Source organism: Macaca fascicularis, chromosome 2, assembly GCF_037993035.2.
Source record: "Macaca fascicularis isolate 582-1 chromosome 2, T2T-MFA8v1.1".
Classification (NCBI taxonomy): Eukaryota; Metazoa; Chordata; class Mammalia; order Primates; family Cercopithecidae; genus Macaca; species Macaca fascicularis.
In genome coordinates, this window is record NC_088376.1 from 12,730,978 (window position 1) to 12,756,782 (window position 25,805).

The following is a 25,805-nucleotide window of genomic DNA, read 5'->3' on the forward strand; positions in this document are numbered from 1 at the left end:
TTATTTGGGTACTAAATTCTAAATTGTTGTTTTGACTTACAACTATTTAGTTCTCAAATAATGAAGAAATGTGTCTTATCTCAAGATGTCAAAATTCTCAAAGTGGATTTGAATTTGTTTCTGGAAAATCCCCAAAGCAACTCACATATTTTATGTGCCTGTATACAAAAGTACTCTCTCTCTCTCTCTGTCTCAGTCACTCTCTGTCACACACATACACACACACCATGCACACAAACACACGCCCCTTAGACACCAAGATATATTTGGACAATATTCAAGAATGTCTCTGATATTAGAATAAATTTGACTGTTGCTAAATTGTAAATACTAGGAAGTATTTCTGAACTCTCTACTTTTACTTCAAGTAGCAAAACAATACATTTAAGCAATATTTGAACCTGTTTGAATAACTCCACTACTTAAATAATAATTGCCAAGGAGAGCTGCTTTGTTAGCTCCGTTTTCAAATGATGAAGAAACTAAACTAAAGCCCAGCTATGAAAAAGATTAGAGTTCTGTAATATAGTTTCCTTATGCTGGATTCTTTGCATTTGTTCTCTAATTGATTTAATATACTGTAATTATCATCTTATGAAAGAATGATCTTGTGCCTCAGCCATTTGGGCACTGGTAATGATCATTTGGGGATCTGGAAGTACTAGATGAAGGTCCCCTAAAGTGTGCTGGCTTTATGTTTGTGTCAATAGAGGATATAGTAATAGTCTCTTTAAACAGAGTCACCCCCAATGATCCCTGCCATTTGATATTCACAACCTTGTGTGGTACTTCCCACATTGTTCCAAGGTGGATCTGAGTGTCCAAGACAACATAGCTGGGGAGACATATCATTTCCAAGATTAGGTTATAAAAGACTGTGGCTTCCATCTTGGGCTCTCTCTCTCTTTCTCTCTTAAATCACTTTCCTTAGGGGAAGCTAGTTGCCATGTCATGAAGACACCAAACAGCCTATCAAAGCCTACATTGTAAGGAACTGAGATCTCCAGCCTATAGCCAGTGAAGAATTGAGGCCTTCCAATAATCATGTAAGAGAGTTTGAAAGCAGATAACCACTTGATCAATCCTTCAGGTGACTGCAGCCTCAGTTGACAGCTTAACTGCAACCTCATGTAAGACTTTGAGCTAGAATCACCCAGCTAAACCACTCCCAGACTCCTGACCCATAAAAACTGTGAGTGTTTTTTGTTTGTTTTCAGCTGCCAAATTTTGGAATTTTTTGTTATAAGACAATAAATAGCTAACACATAGAAAATAGCAGTGGTATGAATACATATCTCTAGCAGAACTATACAGATAGAGAGAAAGACACTGGTTGTTTCTTGCCCTCTAAGAGAAAGGGTCTTAACCTTTTAAGGGTTATGGAAACTTGTAAGAATATGATATATAATAGGGACCATTTCTTTAAAAAATGCACACATGTTCATGAACATGATTTGCAAATGATGTCTGGGATTTCATTGAATCCTTCAAGCCCTTCTATAAGCATAGTCTGGGTATCTGATGCCAATTTAAACCCCTGCCCTACGATATCAAGTTAAAAGGCATGCTAGAAACAGGCTGGTCCTCCACTCAAATTAGTAAAGCCAGAAAAGCTGGCCACTAGAGAGGCTACCAAAGGGGCTCACACCTCCATTCCTACAGAGAGAAGAAGCCACAGCATTTTAAAGAAGGTTGCCAAATGATTTCATGGATTAAAAAAGCTATGGCAATAGCTTGACATTTAAGCTTTCTCACATTTACATGTGCTTTTATTTTTTAAAAACTGTTGATACAGCATGTGGGCACAGATGCTTCAAATAGCAACACTTGCCTAAAATGTTCAACCCAGATCCCCAGCTGTTAATCTCGTTAACAAGGTTGTAGGGAAATGCAATGTATAAAGAAAGTCATGCAGACCCTGTCTCCCTGTGACCTCTCTTTGGACCTGAGAGTTGGCAAATGAAATAAGCAGCACAGGCGTCATCTTCATCACAGACAGGCATCAGTGACAGACTTTCTGTCACCTAGCTGTCAAGTGTCTAGCAATGTGACACAACTTTAAAAAGAGCATAATATTGTTTGTGCATTTTAGGTGGGGTTTGTATTTTCTTTTCAACATAACTCATTCATAAATTACTTGACCTGCCAGGACCAGAGGGTGAGGGAAAATGTATGTGTGTGTGTGTGTGTGTGTGTGTGTGTGTGTGTGTGTGTTCGTGCGTGTGTGTGTGTGTTTGAGGAGAAAGAGCAGGAGAGAGAGAATAAGAATAAAAAATGAATTAGCTTTCAAAAAAATTATCTCTATGAAGCTCTATGAAGGTCTTCAGACAGGCAAATGCTACTTCCCAGGCCACTGTAGGCATCCTTATCCTATTATGACTGGAATAGATCCTCTCATAACTTCATTCTTGTATCCACCAAGCACAATTAAAGGCCCACCATATGTCAGGCTGTGTTTTGCATTATCTAAAATTCTGACCATAATAAAAGTCTAAGTAGCCTACCCATATGCAGAGTCTTCTAAAATTGCATCCAGACCTCCAACTATGGTAACTTCCATTTCCCTCACTCTCTCACTCTCCTAATTTCAGAGCTCTTAGCTGGATTATCCAATCATCAAAATTCTATTTCAGTGTGTTCAGGAAAGGTGGCGGGGGTTGTGGGGGGGGCGGGATATAAACGTGAAAGAAGTGCAGTGGTGGAGGAGGTTGAATCTCCCCTGCACTTTCATATTAAAGGAACCAGCACCAGCTGGAAGATCAGAGAAACTGGCTTTGGCCTGAAACTTTTCAGGACAGCAGTCTTCCTCCAAGTCAAGCACTGAAGCCTACTTCTCTGGGCTGGCTTTGTGTGGCCTCCAGAAGCAGATCATAGCAGGAGATCAGATATTCCACCAGACTTAGCAAAGCTTGCAGCGTTGGCCACGGAGTCTTACAAAGGAGCTCACACTTCTACTTAGGCAGGGTGAAGAACCCACATCATTTGAGGAGGTTGCTAAATGATTGCATGAAATGAAAACGCTATGGCAGTTGCTTGCCCTTTTCCTTGCGTTTAAATCCAGCCTCTATTTTTTTTTTTTTTTTACCTTTCAATGTTTAATTAATTGCATTTTATCTTGACCATAGCGGGTAAAGATAAAAAATTCCAACCTTTTTTGTTGTTGTTGGGATTTGTTTTATGATTATTCCCTTGACAAACTGATCACAGATCTGATTTGGAATTGAGGAGAAACAATCTAACTTTAGTGTAATGAAATGTCCGTATTTGCTAAGAACCCAGAAAACACTCATTGTATATGGATGTGTGTGTGAGATAAACAGATTCTTTCTTCTTTGTAATTCTTTCCCCTGTACAATGTTGTTATTAAAAAGAAAACAACCCTAGGTAGGTAATCTGTTGGCTAATGTGGAGGTGAAGGCATTTCTTCAAATCTGACAACCGCTCTCTGTACTTAAGGTCTGTATCACTGACCAAAATCATACCTCTCTATGTGTCCCCACCAGTCATATCCTAAGAACATGCCCAAACCCTTGGCTAGGTTTCTATCACTTCCCTGAACCAGATCCTTCTCCAAAATCACCTCTAGTTTTCTTCGGTTTGATTTGTTCTTTGGCTCCAGGCTTTTTATTCCTGCCACCTCGCTGTCTGGGGAATGAGGAAGCCTTACTGCTGATGGAAGGAGTGCACTAAAGAGGCAATTAAAACAACTACTCACATCGTGTGCAAATATTCTCTCCCTCACTCTCTGATATTCCTCTTCTCTCTCTTCAATTGATTTACTTCGTCTGTCATCTCTAAATGGATGCATTCTGTTTTGCTGAACAGAAAAAAGAAATCAGGAGGGTTATCCAAGTTGCGTTGTTAGAAATCTGCGGTTAAGCAACTGTCAGCTAAGAATAATAAATGTTCACTTAAACAAATGGAGCCTGAAAAGCCTCATTCTCTCTGTTCCCTGAGGAGGCTGTGTTGGGTGCATGTACCAAGTGTGTGCATGACATGCAGTAGTGAGAGGTGTTTGCTGCTGCTGGTTGGTTCCTCGCTGGATGCAATAGCACAGGTGTTTCCAAAATGAGTTCACCTCACTGTGCCTCAGGTATTCAGCCAATTCACATACATGGTGGCTCATCACTGATGGACTCTGTCTCTCTTGCTTACCTGTGTGGTTCTGACACCTCAGAAGGAGGCAGAATGCCGGTGAAAAAAGAGGAAGTGGCTAGTTCAAAGTGGCTGAGGGAAGAAATCATTTTGAAAGCTTGGGGACTGGAGAAAAAGCAAGTGAGCAAAGAAAGTAATGAAGAGAAAGGAAGATGTGGACACTATCACTTCACCTTCTATTTTGTGTTATTCATTCAGTGACTGATCCTACGAATTGCATTTAGCATAGAATGAATGACCCCAGGTTTACAGGCTAAAATTTAAAAACCTGTTTGTTGACAAGAGTCAATACCAACAACTCTAAAGTAATGCTTCAAAGAACCCAGCATGAGGACTGTTCTTTCTCCTATTTTCTGAACTACTTCCTGAATCTTAAGTCTCCTTCCATCTATTCTTTCCATTCCTCACAAACTGCTCTGCACTAACCACATCCATCCATCCATTCAACAGACACCCACTAAACATGACACAGGCACGTGTTTCATAGTCAACAGGAGCCATGGTGGAGCTTGGTGGTAGTGGGAGGAAACGAGATACAAATGATGAACAAGTTTTCAAAAAGTGCGTCAGAGATGCACATACTGGCTGAATGACTCACTGAGAGTGATTAAAATGGTAACTTGAGATGCACACTGTCTTACCTTTAAAAATTCTAAAGCAAAGTCATTTTCAAAAAAATCTATTTTGATTGTCAGAGACACAAAGTATAATTGTAATGGCATTTATATGACTTTCTATTGTTATTATCATTTAAAAATTTGTGGGATTTTTTTTTTTTTTTTTTTTTTTTTGCCATTTACTTAGCTTTCTTCTAGTCACCCTGGATCCCACAGCCCCCATCTAAAGAAGAGATTTAGTAAAGCCTCTTTACTCCTGTCCAGGTACCACAAATAAGGCTACTCTAGAACAACATGTTTTGTCACAAGCAAAATACACGAGGATAAAGTTCTGCTACACTTCATGCAAAACAAGCAGACAATTTACATGGACCATAAAACATGGGAAGGAGAGGGGATAAAAGACTAAAACATGAACTCAATTCTTTTCTGTGAAGACTTATTTTAGGATAGTTGCAAAATCCACCTGTCCTCACCATAACAAGGTTTGTTCTTTACAGCTACACCGGTTGATCATCGGTCCGTATTGATAATCCAGCTCAATTTGTGCACAACTGAAGGACAAAGCTGTAGGGAGTGGAACGACTGCCATAGTTACACAGACATCTGGAAATGCGACTGACAAAGCTTTACTCCACAGCTCGGAGCCTGTGGCATCCCGACCCCCCCAGACATGCAGCAGAAACTGCGCCAAGCACCACCCATGCAGCCCAACACAGAGCCATTGCTAAAGCAACCAGGACATTTTTTTTTTTTTTTTTTTTTTGCTACCCATTGAATGCCAAAGGGGGAGGCAAGGAGGAGAAGGAGGTTGGAGATAGGACAGTGGTATCAGAGGCAGGGGAGGATCGGAGGGAAGGCAGGGACAACAGAGGGACGACAAGAACATCAGTCAGCCCACCTTCAAAAACAACAATGTCAGCCACTCTCAAACTTGAGAACCAACCTGATTGTCTTCTTTATCAATACTAGAGTTATCTCGCTTCAAGATAAACCGCTTCTGGGATTCTTCACCTTTTTCATCTTTTAAATGTTCACAAAACCTTTGCTCTGGTCTGCCAGCAAAGTAAAACATATCAATAAAAAAGTTTTTCCCCCTTGTTTAAAGTTATTTCTTAGTGTTGTTCTTCCCCCACAGTGTCATTTAACTTAAAAGTTCACAAGTGGTTTTGATATTAGAGTTGCTGGCAATATACAGGTAGGTAATGATATGTCACTTCACAGGTTGTTAGAATACTTTTTGTTGTTTTGAATTTGGGGTCTTGTTTGCTACATGCTGCTCATCATGGCTGAAATTGAGAAAAAAATTTAAAGGCCTTCCTGTATATATTGTATAGATGTTTTCTTTAGTTATTTTGACTTCTATTATTCCTGAATTCAAATAACTTCCTGACCATATTCTCAAACAAATATACATGTTTAGAACTTGACAGTAACACATTAATTCACCAATGTCTGGAAACCGACAGAATATCTTCTATCACACCTTCCCTTTTAAGAGTCTTTGGACCATACAGCGAGAGAGGATCACTTAAAAACTATTGTCTGTCTCCTCCAATAACAAACGCTCTGGAATCTGACTCCAGTAGACTCTGACACCCTTGACCATGTCTTGTAAATCAGTTCAGTAATTGGAGAAACTGGAGGTATTTAGTTTAAACAACTTAATGGCTGATTAGCATGGGGAAAATGCTTCAAGCAGTTACACACTATTGATTAGTCAATTGATTTTTTTAGGTCCTCTTAATCATTTGGTATTATTAAAGGAAAGGGCTCCATTTCCTTGTTAATTTCCCATAGTTGTCATTGCAGACCACAGAACTCAGTGCATGATCTGGACTTGGGTTCATCCACAGAGGAAGTGCTAAAACATTTGCTTCTGATTTAGACAGTTAAAATTTATGACTCTCATTAAAGGGTCTCTGTCATATCTGATGTATTACTTCTGAAGCCTAGAAGGTTTTCTGTCCCTGCTGGGTTCATTATGCTTTGAGTCATTAGGAAGCCACTCACAGAGTCTGTTGTGTAATGTGAGTGACCAGTAATTAAGAGAAACTTATCATTTACTCCTAGCTCCAAAATAAGCAAATAGCACTTCGAAAATAAAGAAGTTTAAATGTATAATTCAAATCTTGATGAGAAGCATTCTTTCTTTCCTTAAATATGTGTACATAAATTGTAATAATATTGATGAGCAGACAATAGCAAAAAACTGGAATAGTATCCGTTAGAGTTTTGTAAACTGAGTATAATTTTTGGAACATGGTGTCAATATCTTATTCAATCCTTACAATAAAAGTTCGGTGCAGAAGCAAATATATTTTGCCTCTTTTAAAGACAAGGAAACCATCCCTCCATGCTTCTTTTGATTTCACGTTTATGCATTTGCCCAGTAAGCCACAGGCATCACACAGCCTGGTCACATCCTTCCAGAGACTCAGTTTTGTTCCTCTGTATTGTACACAGTGGGCTGAAGACCCTCAAACCCAAAAATAAAGAACCAAAATCCTCCAACAAATTATCCTAGTTTTCAATGTAAATGTTTTCCACCAAACTTAAAATGTAACCAAAAACCTGAAAGTGCTAATACGACATATTGAAATTACTATTCTAGAGAAGTAAACTTGTACTTTACAATGAAAAGGCCATTTACAGTAGATAAATTAAACATGTTTCAGTGTAGCATAGTCACAAGACACTTCAATTTCTTATTACACTGTAAAGATATTACAGTGTAGACTTGCAGGTCCCTGTAAACACTAGCAATTCTCTAGATTTTTTTAAAGCATTCCAACATTTTCAACCAATACTTATATGTTGTTACACATTTTTTTTTCCATAGCAAGTGAAATTAGGATGCTGACTTAAATACAGATGTTGATTGTATCAATACTATTTTGGTGTCTTCTAATATCCCTAAGCTCTGTAATCTGATAAACTCCAGCTAAGTGAAATGATTTACTAACTTCTAAATTTACAGAAATTTTGTTTGTATTTGTTTATAATAGTCTGTAATTGTCCATTTACAAATAAAATGATCTCAGAATGTGAACTTTCTGATTCATGAGCATAAAGTGAATTTGTTATAGATTGACTTATTGAGGTTGAAAAGCATTAAAGTGAGATTTCAGCATACTAACCAGAATTAGAATTTAAGTTTCATCTCAGTACAGACCTTGTCTTTTTTAAATACTTAAGTCTTAGTGCCTAGAACCATGCCTGGTACCTGAGAGGCATTTGGCTGAATAAATAAATTAACCAATGTATAAACAAATGAACATTTACCACAGCTATTCATAAATCACTATAATTCAGGGACAGACAAAAAAGTCACTTAATAAGATAAAAAATTTTAAATCCTATAATTATACATCAGAAGAGAATTTGGTTAGTAGGAGTATACATTCAAATTTAGAACATTAGTAAGATCTTTAAAAATCAGATTTATGTTTCTATTTATATTGACCAAAATTAATCATGTTACAAAAACAAATGTTTTTGTTTGTTTTAAATCAGAGAGTGTCTCTTGGGAAGACATGGAAGTGAAAATGAAAATTTTGGCTTTCCTAGTTTGGGAACTTCTCAGTTTCAAGTGTCATTGTAACTTTAAAACAGCTATTTAAACATTATTTTAAAAATATCATTTCCATTTCTTTGTGGTAGTCATTTATTTGTTTCTTATATATTTAGAAAAAATGCATCTACAACATAACTAAAAAGTAATCAAAAGGCTTATTCTAATTAATAATGTAAATATTATTTAGAGCAAAAATATTTCCCACTGACACAAATTATGCAAGATGCATCTTTAATAACTGCATTTCAAACACCTTAGGATTTTTTCAAATACTGGAATGTAATAGTTCAAATTATTAATCCTTTTATATTTTTCCAGAAATATTGAATGATCATAGAGTAACTATTAGAATTTTGCTTAAAAAATCAAGTGAATCTAATAAAATTTTTCTAGGTTGATTTGATAGAGAATTGTTTATGATTATAGCACTAAAGAGCAAATTTGCAGTTTAAACTCATGCAAACTGAGGCATATACCTGAAGTATTGCAAGTGATTAGACTAAAAATTACTGGTAATGTACCATTATATTATAGCTTTGAAAACTCAACTCCCTTTCACAGTTAATTTACCACCATAGCAATATTATTTCTAAGCAATAAAATGAATAGAACTAAACCAATGTATTGTAGACCTTTATTTAAAATGGTAATGAGTAACTTTTAATGTATTAATATGTGAATGTAATTAGATGAAAACATTCTCAAAACTGCAAAAGGTTGTGGTATTTATCAAATCAATGATGACTAGACTTTACTATATATTTTACAGCCCTGCATCATTCATGCCTAACTTCTTTTTCTGGTAGATTTTAGTACATATGGTATTATTTCTATCTTTCTCTATATTATCATCAAAAAAGCATGGAAAATAAATGTAATGCTCATTCTAGGTGAAAAATACTTTCTTCTTCTGAAGGTAAAATATGTTTTTCCACAATTTGTAGCACATAACTACTGTGAAACTTATTGTTCATGTGTAGTGAATAGCACTGGCATTTCTGGTCAATTTCTTGGCAACCCCAATGAAACCTTTGAAGAGTCAGAATTAATTATTCATTGTCCCTTAATTAGGCATAGTTCATGAATTGAGAAACAGTGTGGCTGAGTGAAGATAATCAAACTCTTGTCTTCTAGTCATTCATTTCCAATTTTAGTTTTTTTTCCCCTCGAAGCCTGAAATAGATGAGTACCTATTATTATTATTGTTTTTAATCTTTCTTATCTTGAAGTATTTTAATAATTTACCTTACTGCCAGGTTCTTAAGACTGGATTTATTACTTTTCTTCCAAACAGTTAACCTTAATCCTTCCCTTATTTTCCAAATATAAATGAAGAATTCAATTCTACTGAATATGTAGAGTCATAGAGAGAAGTCTTGAATTTCACCCTGAGTAACTGAAAGGTGGTTATCAGTATGCATGCATATCTCAACAAATAAAAGTTTCTATGCGCAACAGTATAAAATATGTTTATGGTGTAAGACACCTATCAAAAGCATTTTAATAATCAAACAAATTAGAGAAATCTAATGACACTGTTCCCTTAATATTTCAAACATTTTCAATTAAAATATGTACATTTTGGATGTATTTTATTGAAAATAGGAAAGTCTTATGCTCTTCTTTTTAAATAAGTGTATCTCACAATTTGCATTATCAGTTTGTCATTTCATACCACTTTGTTTTCTTTTAAATGAGACTACTATACCTTATAAACTTAATATGTGCAGTGCTAAGTAGCCAATGTTCTTTATTAGCATCTTTCAAACTCTTGTTCCAAATTTTGTAACACCCTTGGAAAATTCATTTTATTCTTCTCTGCTTCTATAGTGTACTGTATATATAAGCAGAGGCATGCAAACCAACTCTTTAACTCTCCTTTAACATAAGACTTTTCACGAACAACAACATTAAGCACAACATTTGAAAACAACATGCATTTGTAAGACATGTCTTACACTGGCACCTCTGCTCTGGCAAACAATTTGGCTATGTGGATTTGGAGACTCAAACATTTTTAAATATTTTGTTTTGACAAAGTGGTTCCATTTTAAATAATGAGTCCAAAGAAAATAATAAATGAATGCAGAGTTCTATCATTCACAACAGCAAAATAGCGAAAATCTATAGTAGATTAGGTAAGCACTTTAAGGTATGTAATGTATGATATGTGACTCTATAAAATTATATCCAATAATGTTGAGTAACACAGAAAAGCAATTAAAAATGTAGATATGATTTGATCATATTTATGTTGAAACTATAATATATAAGAATAATAATGCTAGGAGTAAGTATGTCTCATGGTGGGATAACAGGACATTTTACTTTAAACCTTTTATATACTTGTGATTATGAAAATAATAATTATTTTATAACAACAAAATGATGAAAATTATTAGCTTAAAAAGATAGAAAAACAATTCAAAAACTTAGTAGTGGTTTGCACCCAATTACTGGATAATAGATAATTAAAATATTCACATACTTTGGATATTTAGAAAATATTCTTTCATAGCACATATTATTACAATCACCTAAAATAGGCATTAGATATTTTGTTTTGTCAAACCAATTCTCAATTGTTCCACTGCACTGCTACTTTTAAAAATACCAGATTTTTTTTTTTTTTTTTTTTTTTTCTGAGACGGAGTCTCGCCCTGTCGCCCAGGCTGGAGTGCAGTGGCGCAATCTCGGCTCACTGCAAGCTCCGCCTCCCGGGTTCACGCCATTCTCCCGCCTCAGCCTCCTCAGTAGCTGGGACTACAGGGGCCTTGCCACCGCGCCCGGCTAATTTTTTGTATTTTTAGTAGAGACGGGGTTTCACCGTGTTGACCAGGATGGTCTCGATCTTCCGACCTCGTGATCCTCCCACCTAGGCCTCCCAAAGTGCTGGGATTACAGGCGTGAGCCACAGCGCCCGGCCAAAAATACCAGATTTAATTACGCTTCCTGCTTCTAAGGCCTTCTAGAATATGTAAACCACTCCTACCCTGCCACTCACTCTTTTTATTGCTATGTCCTTTTTGATCTGTATATATAAAAACATCCATTTACTAATGATAATATAAGGATAATAACTAAATAACACTGTCCACTCTGAAGATCTCTTTTTTCTTATCTATAGGAGAAGACTAAATAATGATATTATAGAAAAAGATTATAAGGATAAGAAAAAAAGGGGAAAACATGAAGTTTTAAAAAGGGAAAGTAATCGCATGCAATTAAGACCTGGTATATTATATACTAGGTTTGTGAGCTTGATTATCTATATTGAGCATGGTGTTGGCAACAGCACATAAGAGTCACACACATCAGATATACTTAGCTTAGCAAAACAGACTTATTTCTTCAAATTTACCTATACATTTAGAATTTCCACAAACGAAAAATTATGTCTACAATAGAATTACTTTATAGAATGCCAATTCTTCTAAATGATATGTGGATGATCTTATATGAATTATCTATGAAATGCTGTGCACAAATGTTTTAAAATATGAGGATAACATCAAATATATGCCTAGGTTCTTGAACTTATCAAACATTTCAAGTTTTACATGGGGATCATTTTACAGATTGTTAGGCCACTATGTAAAACTTGAAATGTTTTGGATTAGCCTAAAATTGATGATTCCACCAAATAGCAACCATTGATTGATTCATCATCAATCTCAATCATGATAAAGATTTAGGATTAGCCTAGGACAATTTTAGGCTCCTTAAATTTTCAAAAACTCTAGGGTACATGTACACAGCATGCAGGTTTGTTACATAGGTATACATGTGCCATGTTGGCTTGCTGCACCCATCAACTCATCATTAATATTAGGTATTTTTCCTAATGCTCTTCCTCCCCCAGCCCTCCACCCCTAGACATGTACCCTAGAACTTAAAATATAATAAAAAAATAAAATAAAATTTTCAAAAACTCCAGTGGTATCTTCTAGGTAAACCTATAAACAAATAATCTAATGTTAATCTACAAATGTGATATTTGGTTCAATATATTTGATCATGTACTTCTCTCTGGTGCTACTTTGACAGAAGAGCACAACACTTTGCATGCTGAATTCACTTCCAACACTGAATTGATGATGAGTGATTTCTTCTTTGGCTCCAGGGTACTAATTTCTTGCAAGTTTTCTAATCTCAGGCTTTTCTTATCAGTGGTAATAAACTGAATAAAGTCAGGGCTAGATTATTGGTGTACCTTTCTTTTTTTCTTTAAATTCTCCACCCTTCCATTTCAGTGCTATAATAACACTGAATGATAGTAGCATTAACACATACAATGGCTCAAAGTTCCACTCCCTGAAAACAACCATTGAATTTGAATACATAACCTAATTTCTTTATATGAAATGGACATGAACTAGCATACTGTATTTGAAATAGCAATAGTTTCAATAACTCAAATAGTTTTAAGAATACAGACATAACACTGAGAAGCAAGCCTAAAAACGGTTATGTCTGTTCAGCTCTGCAGCTTACTGTGCGACTTTTCACAACATACTTAACCTCCCGGAGGGAGAGCACTGTTGTTTGGTTTCTTGTAAAAAAATAGAAAATATAACACTTAACTTGCTTGGGAGGATTACATAGATGCACAATAATGCAAGTAAGCTACCAAGCCCAGTGCTAGGCACTGGTAAAGCACTTAATGAATTTTATAAACTATTGTTACACTGTTCATATTTTTTTGAGTAGAAAAAATCTAAAGGCAAAACAATGATTATTGATTCAAAATTTTCCTTAGCGTTAACCTTAAGTAGGATTAATATAATCTGTATTACAATACTCAAATAATGGATTGATCTGTGTTTTTCCAAATATGGTAGTCATATTTTTCTGAAAGTGATGTTTTCTTTGGTAACTGTTCAATATAATTGTTGTTGTTGTTGTTGTTGTTTTGAGACAAAAGGCTTTTCGTTTATATGTTGTGATGTTGTATAAAAAAGTATTCCATTGAAGCCCATATGCAAATACAGTATTTCAATCCCAGTGAAGGCACAGTTACTAGTGTAGTTTACTTGATAGGGAATTGCCAAATATTTTTGGTACGTGTAAATAAAAGCTATATGTATATATATTTTTCATTTTCCTGGCTTGAAGTCCAGAAGGCGGGAAGTAAAGATTGGGAAGTTAAAGGCTAAGCTCCTCTGCGAATTCTGTGGTACCTGAAGGACTGTACATTGGAAGAAGTCAGGTTGTGGGATAAAATGTGTTACATAAATGTGCTCTGCTCTTGATAGATTCCAATTTATTGTTTGAAGAGTTGTACTGAACATTAAAACATATTATTATTATTATTATATTCATTCTACATAACCAGACTCTCACCTACAAGTATTCTCTAAGACTTCCAAAACTATAAGTGCAAAAATGACTGTCAGCCCTACAGGAGGATTTATAAGAAACAAGGAAACCCTCAGGTACTGGGCATAATTCTGCTGCCTATAGCAAGCAAAGATGCAGATTGAGGAAATTGAGTCACAATAATCTTGATTCTTCCAAAACTATTATACATTTAGGACAATACTATATGCAGTAGGTATGTATATGATGAACTTTCAACTTCTAAACTGTATGATACACAATATGTATTTACACACACAGACACTCTTGTAGTTACACACTATTGTATTCACACACATACACACACACAGTTTTGATCAAAATTGTCATGGCTCCTCAAATAAACCATGAAAAGAATTAACATGTGCTATAGCCTATACTTCTTATGTTCAAAGCACAGTACTGAACACTTGAGAAATGATTTTCATCTGACATAATTTAAGAACATGAAACAGAGTTTTGTGTCACTTCTAAGTATGCCAAGGCAATTATGAATCCAGTGTGTCTGGTGATTCTGGAGACTTTTTTTTTTTTTTTTGGCATCATGGTTTTGTCATCTATCTTAGTACTGATGTTGTTTAATTTGGTTCTCTGCTCAATTTTAAAGGTAATAAAATGCAAATTTGAATTTTTATAAGTGAATCAATAGGTACGAGTTAAAGAACAGTGCTTGGTTTACTTCTCTTTACTTTTCATCATTGTTTGAGAGTATTAAGCCTATTAATGCTAATTCCTCTTTCCCTAACTTTAGGACAGGAGTCATGGCTGAGTGACAGTAGCACTGAATTTTGATCTTGGTCTTCTGTGAATTGACTAGATAAGATCAGAGATGGATCTCAGTTTTCTCTCCTGTAAAATGGCTTAGCTTTATCTACCTAGGATGTCATGAGCAAAATAGATAAATAAATAAATAAAATTATTAAACATATCATGACTCCACAGATAATCTCTATAAAAATGTTATATGAAGTACACTATGTTATAGAATGTATATACATGTTTCATTTCCAAAATAGTTAATTATACATTCACACACAAAGGCCCATAAATAATTTCAAATAGGGAAAGTAATACCACAAACTTATGTTCCTTCTTATGGTATATTTCTGGTATTTACCTATGTCATCTACAGAATCTTATATTCTCTGAGGTATTTGAGAATAATAATTTGGAGAAGATATAATATTTGAAGAAAATGACATGGAGTTTGACCAGTGTGAACAAATAAGTCTCATTTTGAGCCTGAGTATAGATTAAAAAATGAAGCGTCTTGCTCAGCAAATAGTTTCATAGTTTTCCTGAGAACAATGTGATTCTTAGGTTTTCTGATCTTTGGCAACTAGTCAGATGATTTTTCACTGCCATTCCTGTAAAAACTGCAGAGTAAATTTACCATGTTTAGAAATGACAGGATGCCAACCAACCACTCATAGACTTTTAAGAGGCACTTAAATAAATTGATGCTTGGTCTTCTTCAGGGATGATTAAGGGAGCATCCACATCAGGATGCTGCTCAGTTTATTCAGAGCCATGCACATTCCCAGCCAAAGGAAGATAAATATAATAAACATGGAAGGAAAAGCATGTTTTGCTTTATTTTGTTTTGTTATAAATGTACTTAATCACCTGCAGGGAGTGAAATGCTTAAGGGCCAAACACCAAGGGTTCTCATTTTCAGCTTTAGCCTCTTCAGAAAACTAAGCACAGTAGACGTTCTGTGACCTTGGCATACTGCTATCCACTGTTGTCTGGGTCTACCCACTGAGAAAGTGGAAAGTCCCACAATCCTTCTTGGTGATGTAGTAATAACTATCCATTACTTCAGGGGTTCTTAATAAAATCAATTGGTCTCCATTGCTCTATCTATAGGGAAGCTTTATTTAGTTCTAGAATGAGTTTCATGGCTTTTATGATTTACCAAACAGCCAACTCAGTTAGTCATCCTTTCTGGAACATACAACAAACGAACTGCCATGGTCACTACCCACCACTCACCACTCCAGGCAAAATACCCAGGCTCACACTTCTCAGGATCACTGGCTATGTCCTTGGGCACTTAAGGTATAGCCTCAAACCAATGCCTTTGGGTCACTATTTTTGTTTCATAGTTTCTAGGGCCTGTATCCACTCTCTTTCAGTGGATTTGCTGTTTCCTTTCTTTGCTCTGCACTGTCAGAGCAGGGGATTTGAGGCAATGACAGTGGGTGGATGTCAAAGACAAGAAAAAAATGTTCAAGAGATGACAATCTTTTAACATGAAAATTATCTGGGCTGAGTTAAACAGTTCCTCTGACATATGCAAAAACATTCAGATATACATGGGATTCTCATTGCCTGTGGCTGATCTTGGCTTTTTGGAAAACACTTGTGCAAGAGGATGGTTTCTAATCTCCAATGGTACACTCTAAGTGTGCATCCTTTCTCTGGGATGAAGAAGAGGAAGGTTAAAAATATATCTAACAGAACAACAATAAACTGCTTTGTGCCAAACACAGAAAATGAGTAAAAGAGAGAGAAACTGAAGATCAGAAAGTGAGAGAAAAAGAGGGGCAACATTTCTTACATAGAAAGACACATATATTGGTGGCATTTAAAATATTTTGATAAGATCACTATTCATATTTTTAGCCTAAATCCTAAATATAAAAAAATGTAACATTATGTGGAGTGAATACATTATAATTATAATTTACAATATCAAAATAACATGGACCCTAATACCTTCACCCTAGCAAGGGTCTCATTCATCATCATCACCTAACCTGACAGCTGACAAAAAATTCCATCAAAAAATAAAAAGTGTCAGGGCAAAAGATATTTCTGGCAATCTACAATGGGATAGAAGACAGGAACTAACTAAAGGTGAAGGAACTAACTAAAGGTGAAGGAACACAACATGGAGGGCCTCTCAGCTCAGAGGCTCCATATGTTAGAGGAGTCCCAGCTGTTAAGACCCAATTTGTAGACCAGAAGGTGTGGTTGGAGGCTACTGGTCACATACACAAATCTGTTCTTACTCTGGTTAGCTCTGAGCAACAACAAAAATGCAGTGCTGTGGAGGAAAGGTGACTTCCTTTACTAATTCTCTAAAGTGCATCAGTTTGCTCAGGTGACAGTACCACCTTGAACTGTTTCCCAAATGAACACAAATATTACTTCCTACTTCTCATAAATGTTATTCTTAACTCCAGCCTCATGCCTTGGTGACAGCAGCACTCACCCAGGTCTTTATACTCTTGGTCATTTCCTCTTGAATATATCCCATTAGTCAATACCAGACCTGCCTTTCGAAAGTATCATGTTATGCACATCAAGTCTCATGTTCTAAAGCTCTAAGAGCTGCCCGCCTTCAAGATTCTATTCAATCTTATGTAGCCTTCCACTGTCATTGACAATATCATTGTCTCCATATTTGCCTCCAGCCAGTACAGCATTATTTTAAAGTCTCCTGGATTTGAGGCCAAATATCCTGAATTAGCATCCTGCTGCCACTGTGCAGCAGTGTGACTTTAGACAATTCACTAATTTTCCTTCGGTACGTATTTCTTCAGTAAAGTTAGAAAAATAATTTTAAAAAATCCTTTTCATTAGGTGGCTGTGAGAACCTAACACAACCGTCTCAACAAAATGCCCAGCTCTTAGTAAATGCTCCAAAAATGTAGATATTATTATCTCATGTTCCTTTATAGCCCATACTCCAGTTTGCCATGTATCCCCCTCCTCATGATGTTTGTTTAAGTCTTACCCTTTCTAAAAGTCTTCCTAAATGTCTATTTGAACCATGAAATGGATGGGCAGGTAGTCCCCAGTGAATCTGCTATATACGTTCTGCTGGATATTTGATACAGTGTTCCTTCAATTATGGAGTGATTCTCTAGATATCTGTTACGTGTCTACTTTGGATCTACAAAGAGTTGCACTACATGTTTCAAGTTTTAAGAAGACTGAGATTCTGAAGTTCTTCCCCCATCTATAACCATAGCGTAAAACGTTTGAGGACAAGAATCCTATCTCGTAATTTTTTGTGTGATCACCGACACTGAAGTCTGTTGTTGGTGAGTTGTAGTTGCTGGAAGTGTTTTCAGTATCTGGAAAGTTTTGTCTGTGTATATTATATGACTGCAAAAACATAACATCTCTGCTCTTATCAGGTAAGATTTACAGAAACCTGGAATGTATTAATGTAAAATCTCTATAGACAGTTGACTTTACTTCGACTATCTTTCCATCTTGTCTCATTGCTTCTCACTGCACCTAATGCTCTTGTAGATGTGGCACAAATCCATGGAGTTGAACAATCAGATTGCTGTGGCAGTAATTTTGTAATAACAAAATAAATAGGTTCACCCCCTTACGAACATAATTAATAAATGTAGCTTTTTCATTCTTAGAGTAAAAGCGTGAAATGGAGTAAAGCTTAAATTTTTATATTTATTTAAACTTCATATTTATTTAAACTTTATATATTATATATTACATAAATATATATCATATTATGCATATCTAAATATATATTTAGATATAATTAATATATATATGAATTCCTTCAAAAAATCACATCTTGTGGCAGTAATAAGCACAGCAAATCTAGCAAGACCTATCAAGTTGTAGGGAGATTCCGTTACTTAATGATACCACTGAGTTAATCTTCAAAAATATCTTACCTATCAATCACTGTTTTCTATCAGACAACAAAGGACTTAAAAGGATTACAATTTTCAACCAATCCAGGGACTCTTCTTGAGGACTCTGCTCAATATTTTCTGGGTATTTTTGTTTTAAGAGAATAAGATTATTTAAAAACATCTTTTTGATATTAGACACATTGGTTTAGGTCCCAGTCATGCTAACCATTGTTTCTCTGTAAGCCCCAAACTAAAACCCAGTTTGTGCCTAATTTTCTTCTTCTGTAAAATGAAGTTTTAATTATTATATTGTAAAGGTTTTTTTGTATTAAATGTAATAATATACATTTACCTCATGTAACGTATATTATTACAAGACGTAAAGTGGTGAAATGAATAAGCAGTAGGCAATGTTAGTATAAGTAAGGGATGTTATTTAACAAACAGAAGTATATCCTGAGATAAGTTTTTTCATCATAAAAGAGCAGATAGATTATATCTGGGTATATTATTGAAAATACTAGAAGTCAGTGCAGTACACACACATATGTAATCCTCACAGAGTATATTGTTATGATCTTAATATTTTGAACTTCATGTGAAATTCTTTCTTCTCCATGAAAAACCTAACCTTCTCAAGTCACGTTCTATAGTTACTTCAACTGCCTATTACCTAGAAAATCAGAATTCTGGGAAATAAATTCTAACCAATAAGGAGCTGAAATAGTTACAATTATTTAAACATCAATGTCAGGGTACTATTGAAGTGTCACTGAAGAAGAAAAACGTCAGAGTAGTATTGAAGTGTCACTAAAGAAGAAAAATATAAAAGGAAGTTTTTTTTTTCCCTCTACCTTTTAGTAAACAAAAATACCCTCAATCCACATTTTTCTGCATTTCTCTCAGGCTACAGTGTCATTAAAATATGCATTTCATGTGTTTACATTGGAGTAGCATTAAAACTCTAGACATTGAGAAAGTATTCCCCAAACACAAAACTCACATGGAACTCTCATTTCAGTATTCTCTCCTTTAAGTAAATGAAGACATTTCAATCCAGAAATAGTTTGAAATTAATATGGTTCTCCTGACCAACACATGTTGATTGCCCTGATAAGACAATTCTGAAATTTTTCACAAAACCAAAAAACCAAGACACCTAGAACTTGAATAGAATGTTTTGGGTATAATGTCCCATTTTGAACTTCAACACCAAAGAGCATGGCAACAGACTTTTAAAATTGAAAATAATTTTCCACAAAACAACACTTCTTTTCACTAAAATTGATGACAATGACTCAGGTTCTGAAAACTGTGATTTGTTCCTATTTGGATACAGAAATTTAATTCATCCTCTTTTTCCGTGTGCTAAAATACATCAGTTATCCACCCCCGCCTCAAGAACTACTCAAATAGAGGATGAGCCACCACCATCCCTCAAGAGCCACTCAAATAGAGGATGGTCAGTGTAGTTAGAATAGAACAGTAGAACTTGACAGCTATGAATTGAACATTGTTGAGCTCAATACTTCAGTAAATACCTTAAAAGTCCATGACATACAGTTACTTGCCTTTTTTATTTAGGCATGATTTGCTTTGACTCATGAAGGGGTGTCTAAATGGTGGTGTATAAGAGTAAGGAGTTAGCCAGAGGCTGAGTCCTGGTCTTCCTGTTGTAGCAACTGTACCTTCAAGAGGGTGTCTCTGCACACACTTACTTCTAACTCTTCCTAAAGGTGTAAACCTATAGAGTCTATTTTTAAATGGCCATTAAAAAAAAAAAAAAAACTGGCACTCTTCCAGAAGTGAAAAATTCTAGTAATATGATACCTACTACCTAGAAAATAAAAGTTTTAAAGGAGAAATTATGCTCTCCAGTGGCATTTGGAACTTGCAGGAAACACAAAGATTTAAAAAGGGCTGATCAATAGAAAGTTCTAAAATCATATCAGTGTTCCACATCTGCTCTATCCAATAGCTGCTTGAAATATGGCTCACCTGATAGAGGAACTGAATTTTAAAGTTTAAATTTTATATAAATTTAATAAATGTGAATCGAAATGTAAATAGCCATATTTGGCTACCATACTGGGCAGATCAGATTTAGAACCAGCACTCAAAGTTGACCAGGAGTCTTGATATAATGCTTAATTTTCTCAAAGCCATTCTCCAAGGGAACATGTCTAAAATATATGGACTAGTATTTATGACTATGTGATTGCAAAATTGGTGTGAATTAAAAATAAATCTACTATCCACCAGTTGAAACTGTATCATATTTAATATACTTGACCTATGGAGTTTTCCATGTTTGCTATGACCTTATAGACAAAGAAGAAGAAAAAAAATCACAAGGAAGTAGTCAACTGCTTTTCTATTTTGCAATCAGCATGTCCCTGCATTATGATATCGAAAAGCCATTAAGAAAATGAAGAATAAGAAACAACAACATAACTATAACAACAGCAAAGAATATTTGATGGAGAGGGAAGATATAAAGGATTTTAAACGTTATCTTTAATTTTTACTACTAGTCAAATATGAGGCACATGTGTAAACAATCAGGTAAAATAGGAAGCTGATAAATTTTTAAAATGTGTTTTGCTAACACAGTAGAATGCAACTACAGGACTGAATGGTTCTGAAACTTCAAGGACCCTTAAACATGATTCCGTTCAAACTATCCTGCAGATATATAAGTAATTTGAAGCCCACAGAAGTGGAGTGCTCACTGTCCCTGAGATAATAATAATAGCCATGCTTGGTCCCAGATCACCCAGTTTGTGCTCTCTTCACTATGACTTTCCCCTGACCTCTGCTGAGCACAAACTGATGCTTGAATTGAGAAACAGCCTCATCTCCATCCCCACTTGTCCCAAACTCTGGTGAGCAGAAAATATAGAGTATTGTAACCATGATACTCTGCTTGACACAAAAGCTCCCTTCACTAACATTCCTAAAGAGCACGCAATTTACAGTTTACCAAGCACATTGTGAAAAAAGAAAATTATAAAAATGGATGCTTTCTGTGGGCCGTTTTTTTAGTTCAACATGCCTTTTGTTATAGAAGTGGCTTGTACTGTACTCAACAGATATATAGGTTCAAGAAAAACAGCTCCAAGCTTCAAAGCAAATGACTACTTATGTTATTATGCTTCTGGTGACTCAAAGAAACAATGAATAGGTATTACGATAAAAACAATTACTTTAAAGGGAAAAAACTTGTCATTCTCTTTTTAGAACTAAGTCTTAGATGTTTCATGTAGCTCAAAACTCTCATTTTACAGGTAAAAAAATGGAGACGGCAGATGTTAAATGACTTGCTCCAAGTCACACAACTAGTAAGTAGAATTGGGTTTTAGAGGCAGGACTTCTGCCTCTAGGTTAGATAGATGTCTAAAAAGCAGAAGAAAGAAGAAAGAAAATAACAATTATTCTGTGTATGTCATGGTCATTTAAAAATATCTGTTGTTTTTAATTTAATTTATATTTTGACATAAAATTTTTCACAGCTTTGTTTGTAATTTCACAGAGTACTGATGGAAGAAAGAGAATTATGTTTCAGGAACTATGTAAAAGAGCAGGAAATAAATCCACTTTATTTTCTGAATTTTATAAACTTTCTTGGTTCTCAGATAATCGTCTACAGATAAATGCCACACTACTTCTGATAAGAGCAAGAGATAAATAACATTGCACATTTTAAATGTCATGTACTGTGAATTTTATACTGTGATCTTATAAATGAATCCATAGGAGAAAAAGAAAACGCTAAATAAGTACAGTGATGGGGCTTACATTCTGGTGCTGCTGGTCTTGTTGATGATAACAGATTTTCCTGTTTGATCCACATTGTGATCCAATCCAAAATAAGCTGCCACTCGATGGACAAGCATCCTCTGATACGATGACATCTGAGGGAACTTTTTATAATGATTACTGGAATATAATTCAAGAAAAAGTGGAATCAGCATTTTCATTTTTTGCCCATAGTACATTTTACAAGTATACACACAAAACTCTCTCTCTTCCATCTAAACCACTAAGCCTATTGCATTTCTGGCATCACTTAATGTCCTAATTTCCAGAAAAAATTTCTACTTATTACAGATTTATTGATTATGCTATAATAAGCATCTTTGTTTCATTGTTGCACATTTCTCTTGCCAAATAGAATGTCATGTCTGTTGGACAGTATTGCATTTTAGTCCATGATACCTTATCACAGGACAAATGATGTGACATAATACGTGATTGCAGATGTCTATATGGAGATGTGTCATTACACGGTTTACACTGAAGCAGCACAATTATTTTCAGGCATAACTGACTGCAGCCAGCTGGAGCCCATTAAAAAACTATAATAAAAATGAAAAGGGTCTCTTCTTGTTACAGCTACTCTATGCTAATCAGCGGCCCACTGTTTATAGCCATTTTGTCAGGAATTTAACAAGCAGAAGCACACATGGTCCAAGCAACAATTCTCATCAGCATATAGTTCCTAACTCCAATAATGTCTCCATTTAACAAATCAAGGAACATATTAAACAATGTTTTATCTATCCCTAAGTCTTTCCAGAGTGGATAATTTAACTCCAGTAGCAAACTAGGATACATCATCAAATTAACCAGCATTGCAGTTTAACATACTTGTTGTCAGCAATGAAATCGATAATTTCCTGCTCCATTTTCAAAAGTATCATCCTGTCCCTGCAAAATAAATGTTAAATGTCAAAGGTTTTATGTATGTCCGACTTTCAAAAACCTAAAGAATTCATTAAATGTATGGAAAAGATTAATGTATGCTGCTACAAACTTATACCTAATTCTTCTTTGGAATATGCTGACCATTTACATATTATTTCATTTCATTCATTACAAATTATTTCATTATTTAAGAGTATTCCTTTGTGAAGTATATTGAAATATCTAAATTTTGTAGTCTTAATGTTAATTATGACATGCAAAGTACTAGGATCAAAAAACACATCAAATAAGTAGTATATTTCAAATACATAGGAAACTGGAACAAATCAAAGGCCAAGTATTGACTGTAAATGAATACACAGCTGCATTAAAACGTAATTGGCTTATTTGACAACAATAATTTTTATTCACTATTTTTCCCCCAGCCAGTATCTCTTTGTGATCCCAAAAGCAGAACTGTTAAACTATAATTTATTAATTGGGTAACTACCCAGTTACTAAGACTCTCCATAAAAAGTAAACATGCAAACCATTAGCAGAAAAAAAATGCAGGACATAGTTTAAGACATCAGGGAAGGTATCTGCATTTTACAATGGCTTTCTCAGAAGTGTTGGATTAATAACTTTGATTGTAATATTCTATTTGATCCTTCTAAAAATAAGAGGCTTATTTAATAATTTACCTGGAATTATTCTTTAATGTGTTAATCAGAAACTCGTGTAAGTCTATGCCTGTAGAATCCGTGTATTCTTGGCTGCAATCTGAAACAAATAGCAGGACGGAGTTGTCGGGAATGATGGTGGAAAGGTGGGGTGGAAAAGGTTTCCCCAACCTATCCTGCTTCCCCCCTGCTCAGATAAATTTTAGGTGAAGCTGTCGGTATAAAAATACATGTTTCAAAACTAGCAACCTGGCAATATAACATCAGGATGAAAATTAGATTCAGGGATTGAAAACACCCAAATAAATCCTGACTATGGGAAGATCCAAAAGTCATACAAGGGGAAGTGGGCACAGTCTGGGTATGGGGGAGAGGTGGAGTCAAATATCATGTGTTCATCCTGCATTGTAAATTGCAAGGGCACAAACCCCACATGACAGAACTCCTACCTAAGAGAGAGCTCTCAAGATTTGAGATCCCATGGAACCCTTTTTCTCTTAAAGAAAGTGAAAAAAAAAAAAAAAGAATGTTCTCTAATGAGACTACCTATTAATCAGTACAAAATACAGGACACTAAATATTCCCAAGACTTTTACATACCCTAATGCTGTCGAAAGCTTAATTTCTAAAACTGTTTTAGAAACCTGAACTTCTTGACTGTCATATACACCTTGAATTTTAGATATTCCTCAGCAGAAAAAACAATTATAAGTAGATGTATGGTTATAGAACACATAACTGTTAGAGGCGGTTGTCATTCCTCAGTTGACCAGATGTTCTATTATTTCCCAGCTGCCCAGTTTGTTTGTTTGTTTGTTTAAGTCTACGGCAAGACTGTTTACTCATGGTAATCTTCATTTCAACTTAGTTTTGTTTTTGTACAATGGTATGGCAAAAATTTGGACCGTTTGGATTGTAGGTTTTCAGTTTGTAAAGGTATGACTTTTTTGGACAGTGATTTGGTATTGAAGTAGAAGTGTGTATTTCTTAAATAAACATTATGTGATAGTAGATGCGTGCAGAGACTAAATTCTGTGCCAGATAAAATGTGAATCATGTATTACACTGACGTATACATCTGTACTTTAGGGACCATATCACTTATGAACTGAGAATTGCTAATCCACTCTCTGCCTTTTAAGATAAACATGAGAGTATCAAACTGGGTATCATTACTGTTCACCAATCCAAGTTAATCGATCCAAGAAACCTAAATTTAGGGCAGATTTATATTTATTCCTTGTACAAGCTTGTCACTGAAAACAGAAGATTAAAATGCGAATCCAAAGAAATATGTGATCCTAAAAATAACCTGTCTAGCAACACAAGTAATGACACTATAAACAGAAAGAAAATCAAGTTCACATTTTTTACACACACACAGATACGTACACGTATAGAATTATATGCAGGGTTTGGTGGGAGGTGAATATGCATTTGAAATCTAGAATATGTTCTGTGATTACGTGTGTGCCCAAATTGAGTAAGTTAAGGAAACATTTTCACATTCACCTTTTGATAACATTCTGATCTTGGGTTTTTCAGAGGTTTTATCTTTGTTTTTATCCTTTTCTTTTTCTCTTTCAGAGTCATCTTTCCTAGATTTATCCTCCTCTTGCAGGCTGGAAAAACTGGAAAGCTGTAAATGAATTGATTCCTGTTGGGGAAAAAATATAATAATTTAGGGCCAGGTTTAATAATCTCTGTCTGGCTCCCATTTTGCATAGAGGTTATGAAGTATAGAAAAATGAAAACCAGGTGCAGATTTTTTTTCTTAAATGGTAAAAATTAAACCTGTCAGAAAATTAATTGCCCTTTAAAATGACTTAATCTTCAGGAGTCAATGGGAGGTCATAAGGAACATCTAGTACTAAAACTTTGCCTCATGAATATTAACCTTAACCAAGATGAATTCCTGTAGATCACAATACTTATTTTTTTTCTACGGGTTTATTTTTAAACACCTAGAAAAAATTTCTTTATTGGTAAGCTTGCATCACAGCCATTGTATTAAAAAAAAAAAAAAAAGAAGGACTCTGTAGTTCTATTCTATAATTCCTTATAAGGGGAAATTGGCACAAAGACAGACATATACTAGGAATCA

General features: G+C 35.1%; 1 protein-coding gene across 48 annotated transcripts in view; it reads right to left on the reverse strand.

Annotated features, from left to right (window-relative positions):
• Positions 1-25,805, reverse strand: part of ARPP21 (cAMP regulated phosphoprotein 21) — a 157,427-nt gene that overhangs the window by 82,579 nt on the left and 49,043 nt on the right. For 30 of the 48 annotated variants that reach the window (XM_074030823.1, XM_015444963.4, XM_074030813.1 and 27 more), the window contains 6 exons: positions 25,214-25,358; positions 23,723-23,801; positions 22,983-23,042; positions 22,131-22,271; positions 5,719-5,827; positions 3,716-3,817 (listed from right to left, as the gene is read on the reverse strand). In XM_074030823.1, coding sequence (XP_073886924.1) covers positions 3,716-3,817; positions 5,719-5,827; positions 22,131-22,271; positions 22,983-23,042; positions 23,723-23,801; positions 25,214-25,358 — 636 coding nt within the window. The remainder of the gene's footprint in view (positions 1-3,715; positions 3,818-5,718; positions 5,828-22,130; positions 22,272-22,982; positions 23,043-23,722; positions 23,802-25,213; positions 25,359-25,805) is intronic. The other 18 variants (XM_074030826.1, XM_005545490.5, XM_074030824.1 and 15 more) reach the window with 1 other exon arrangement.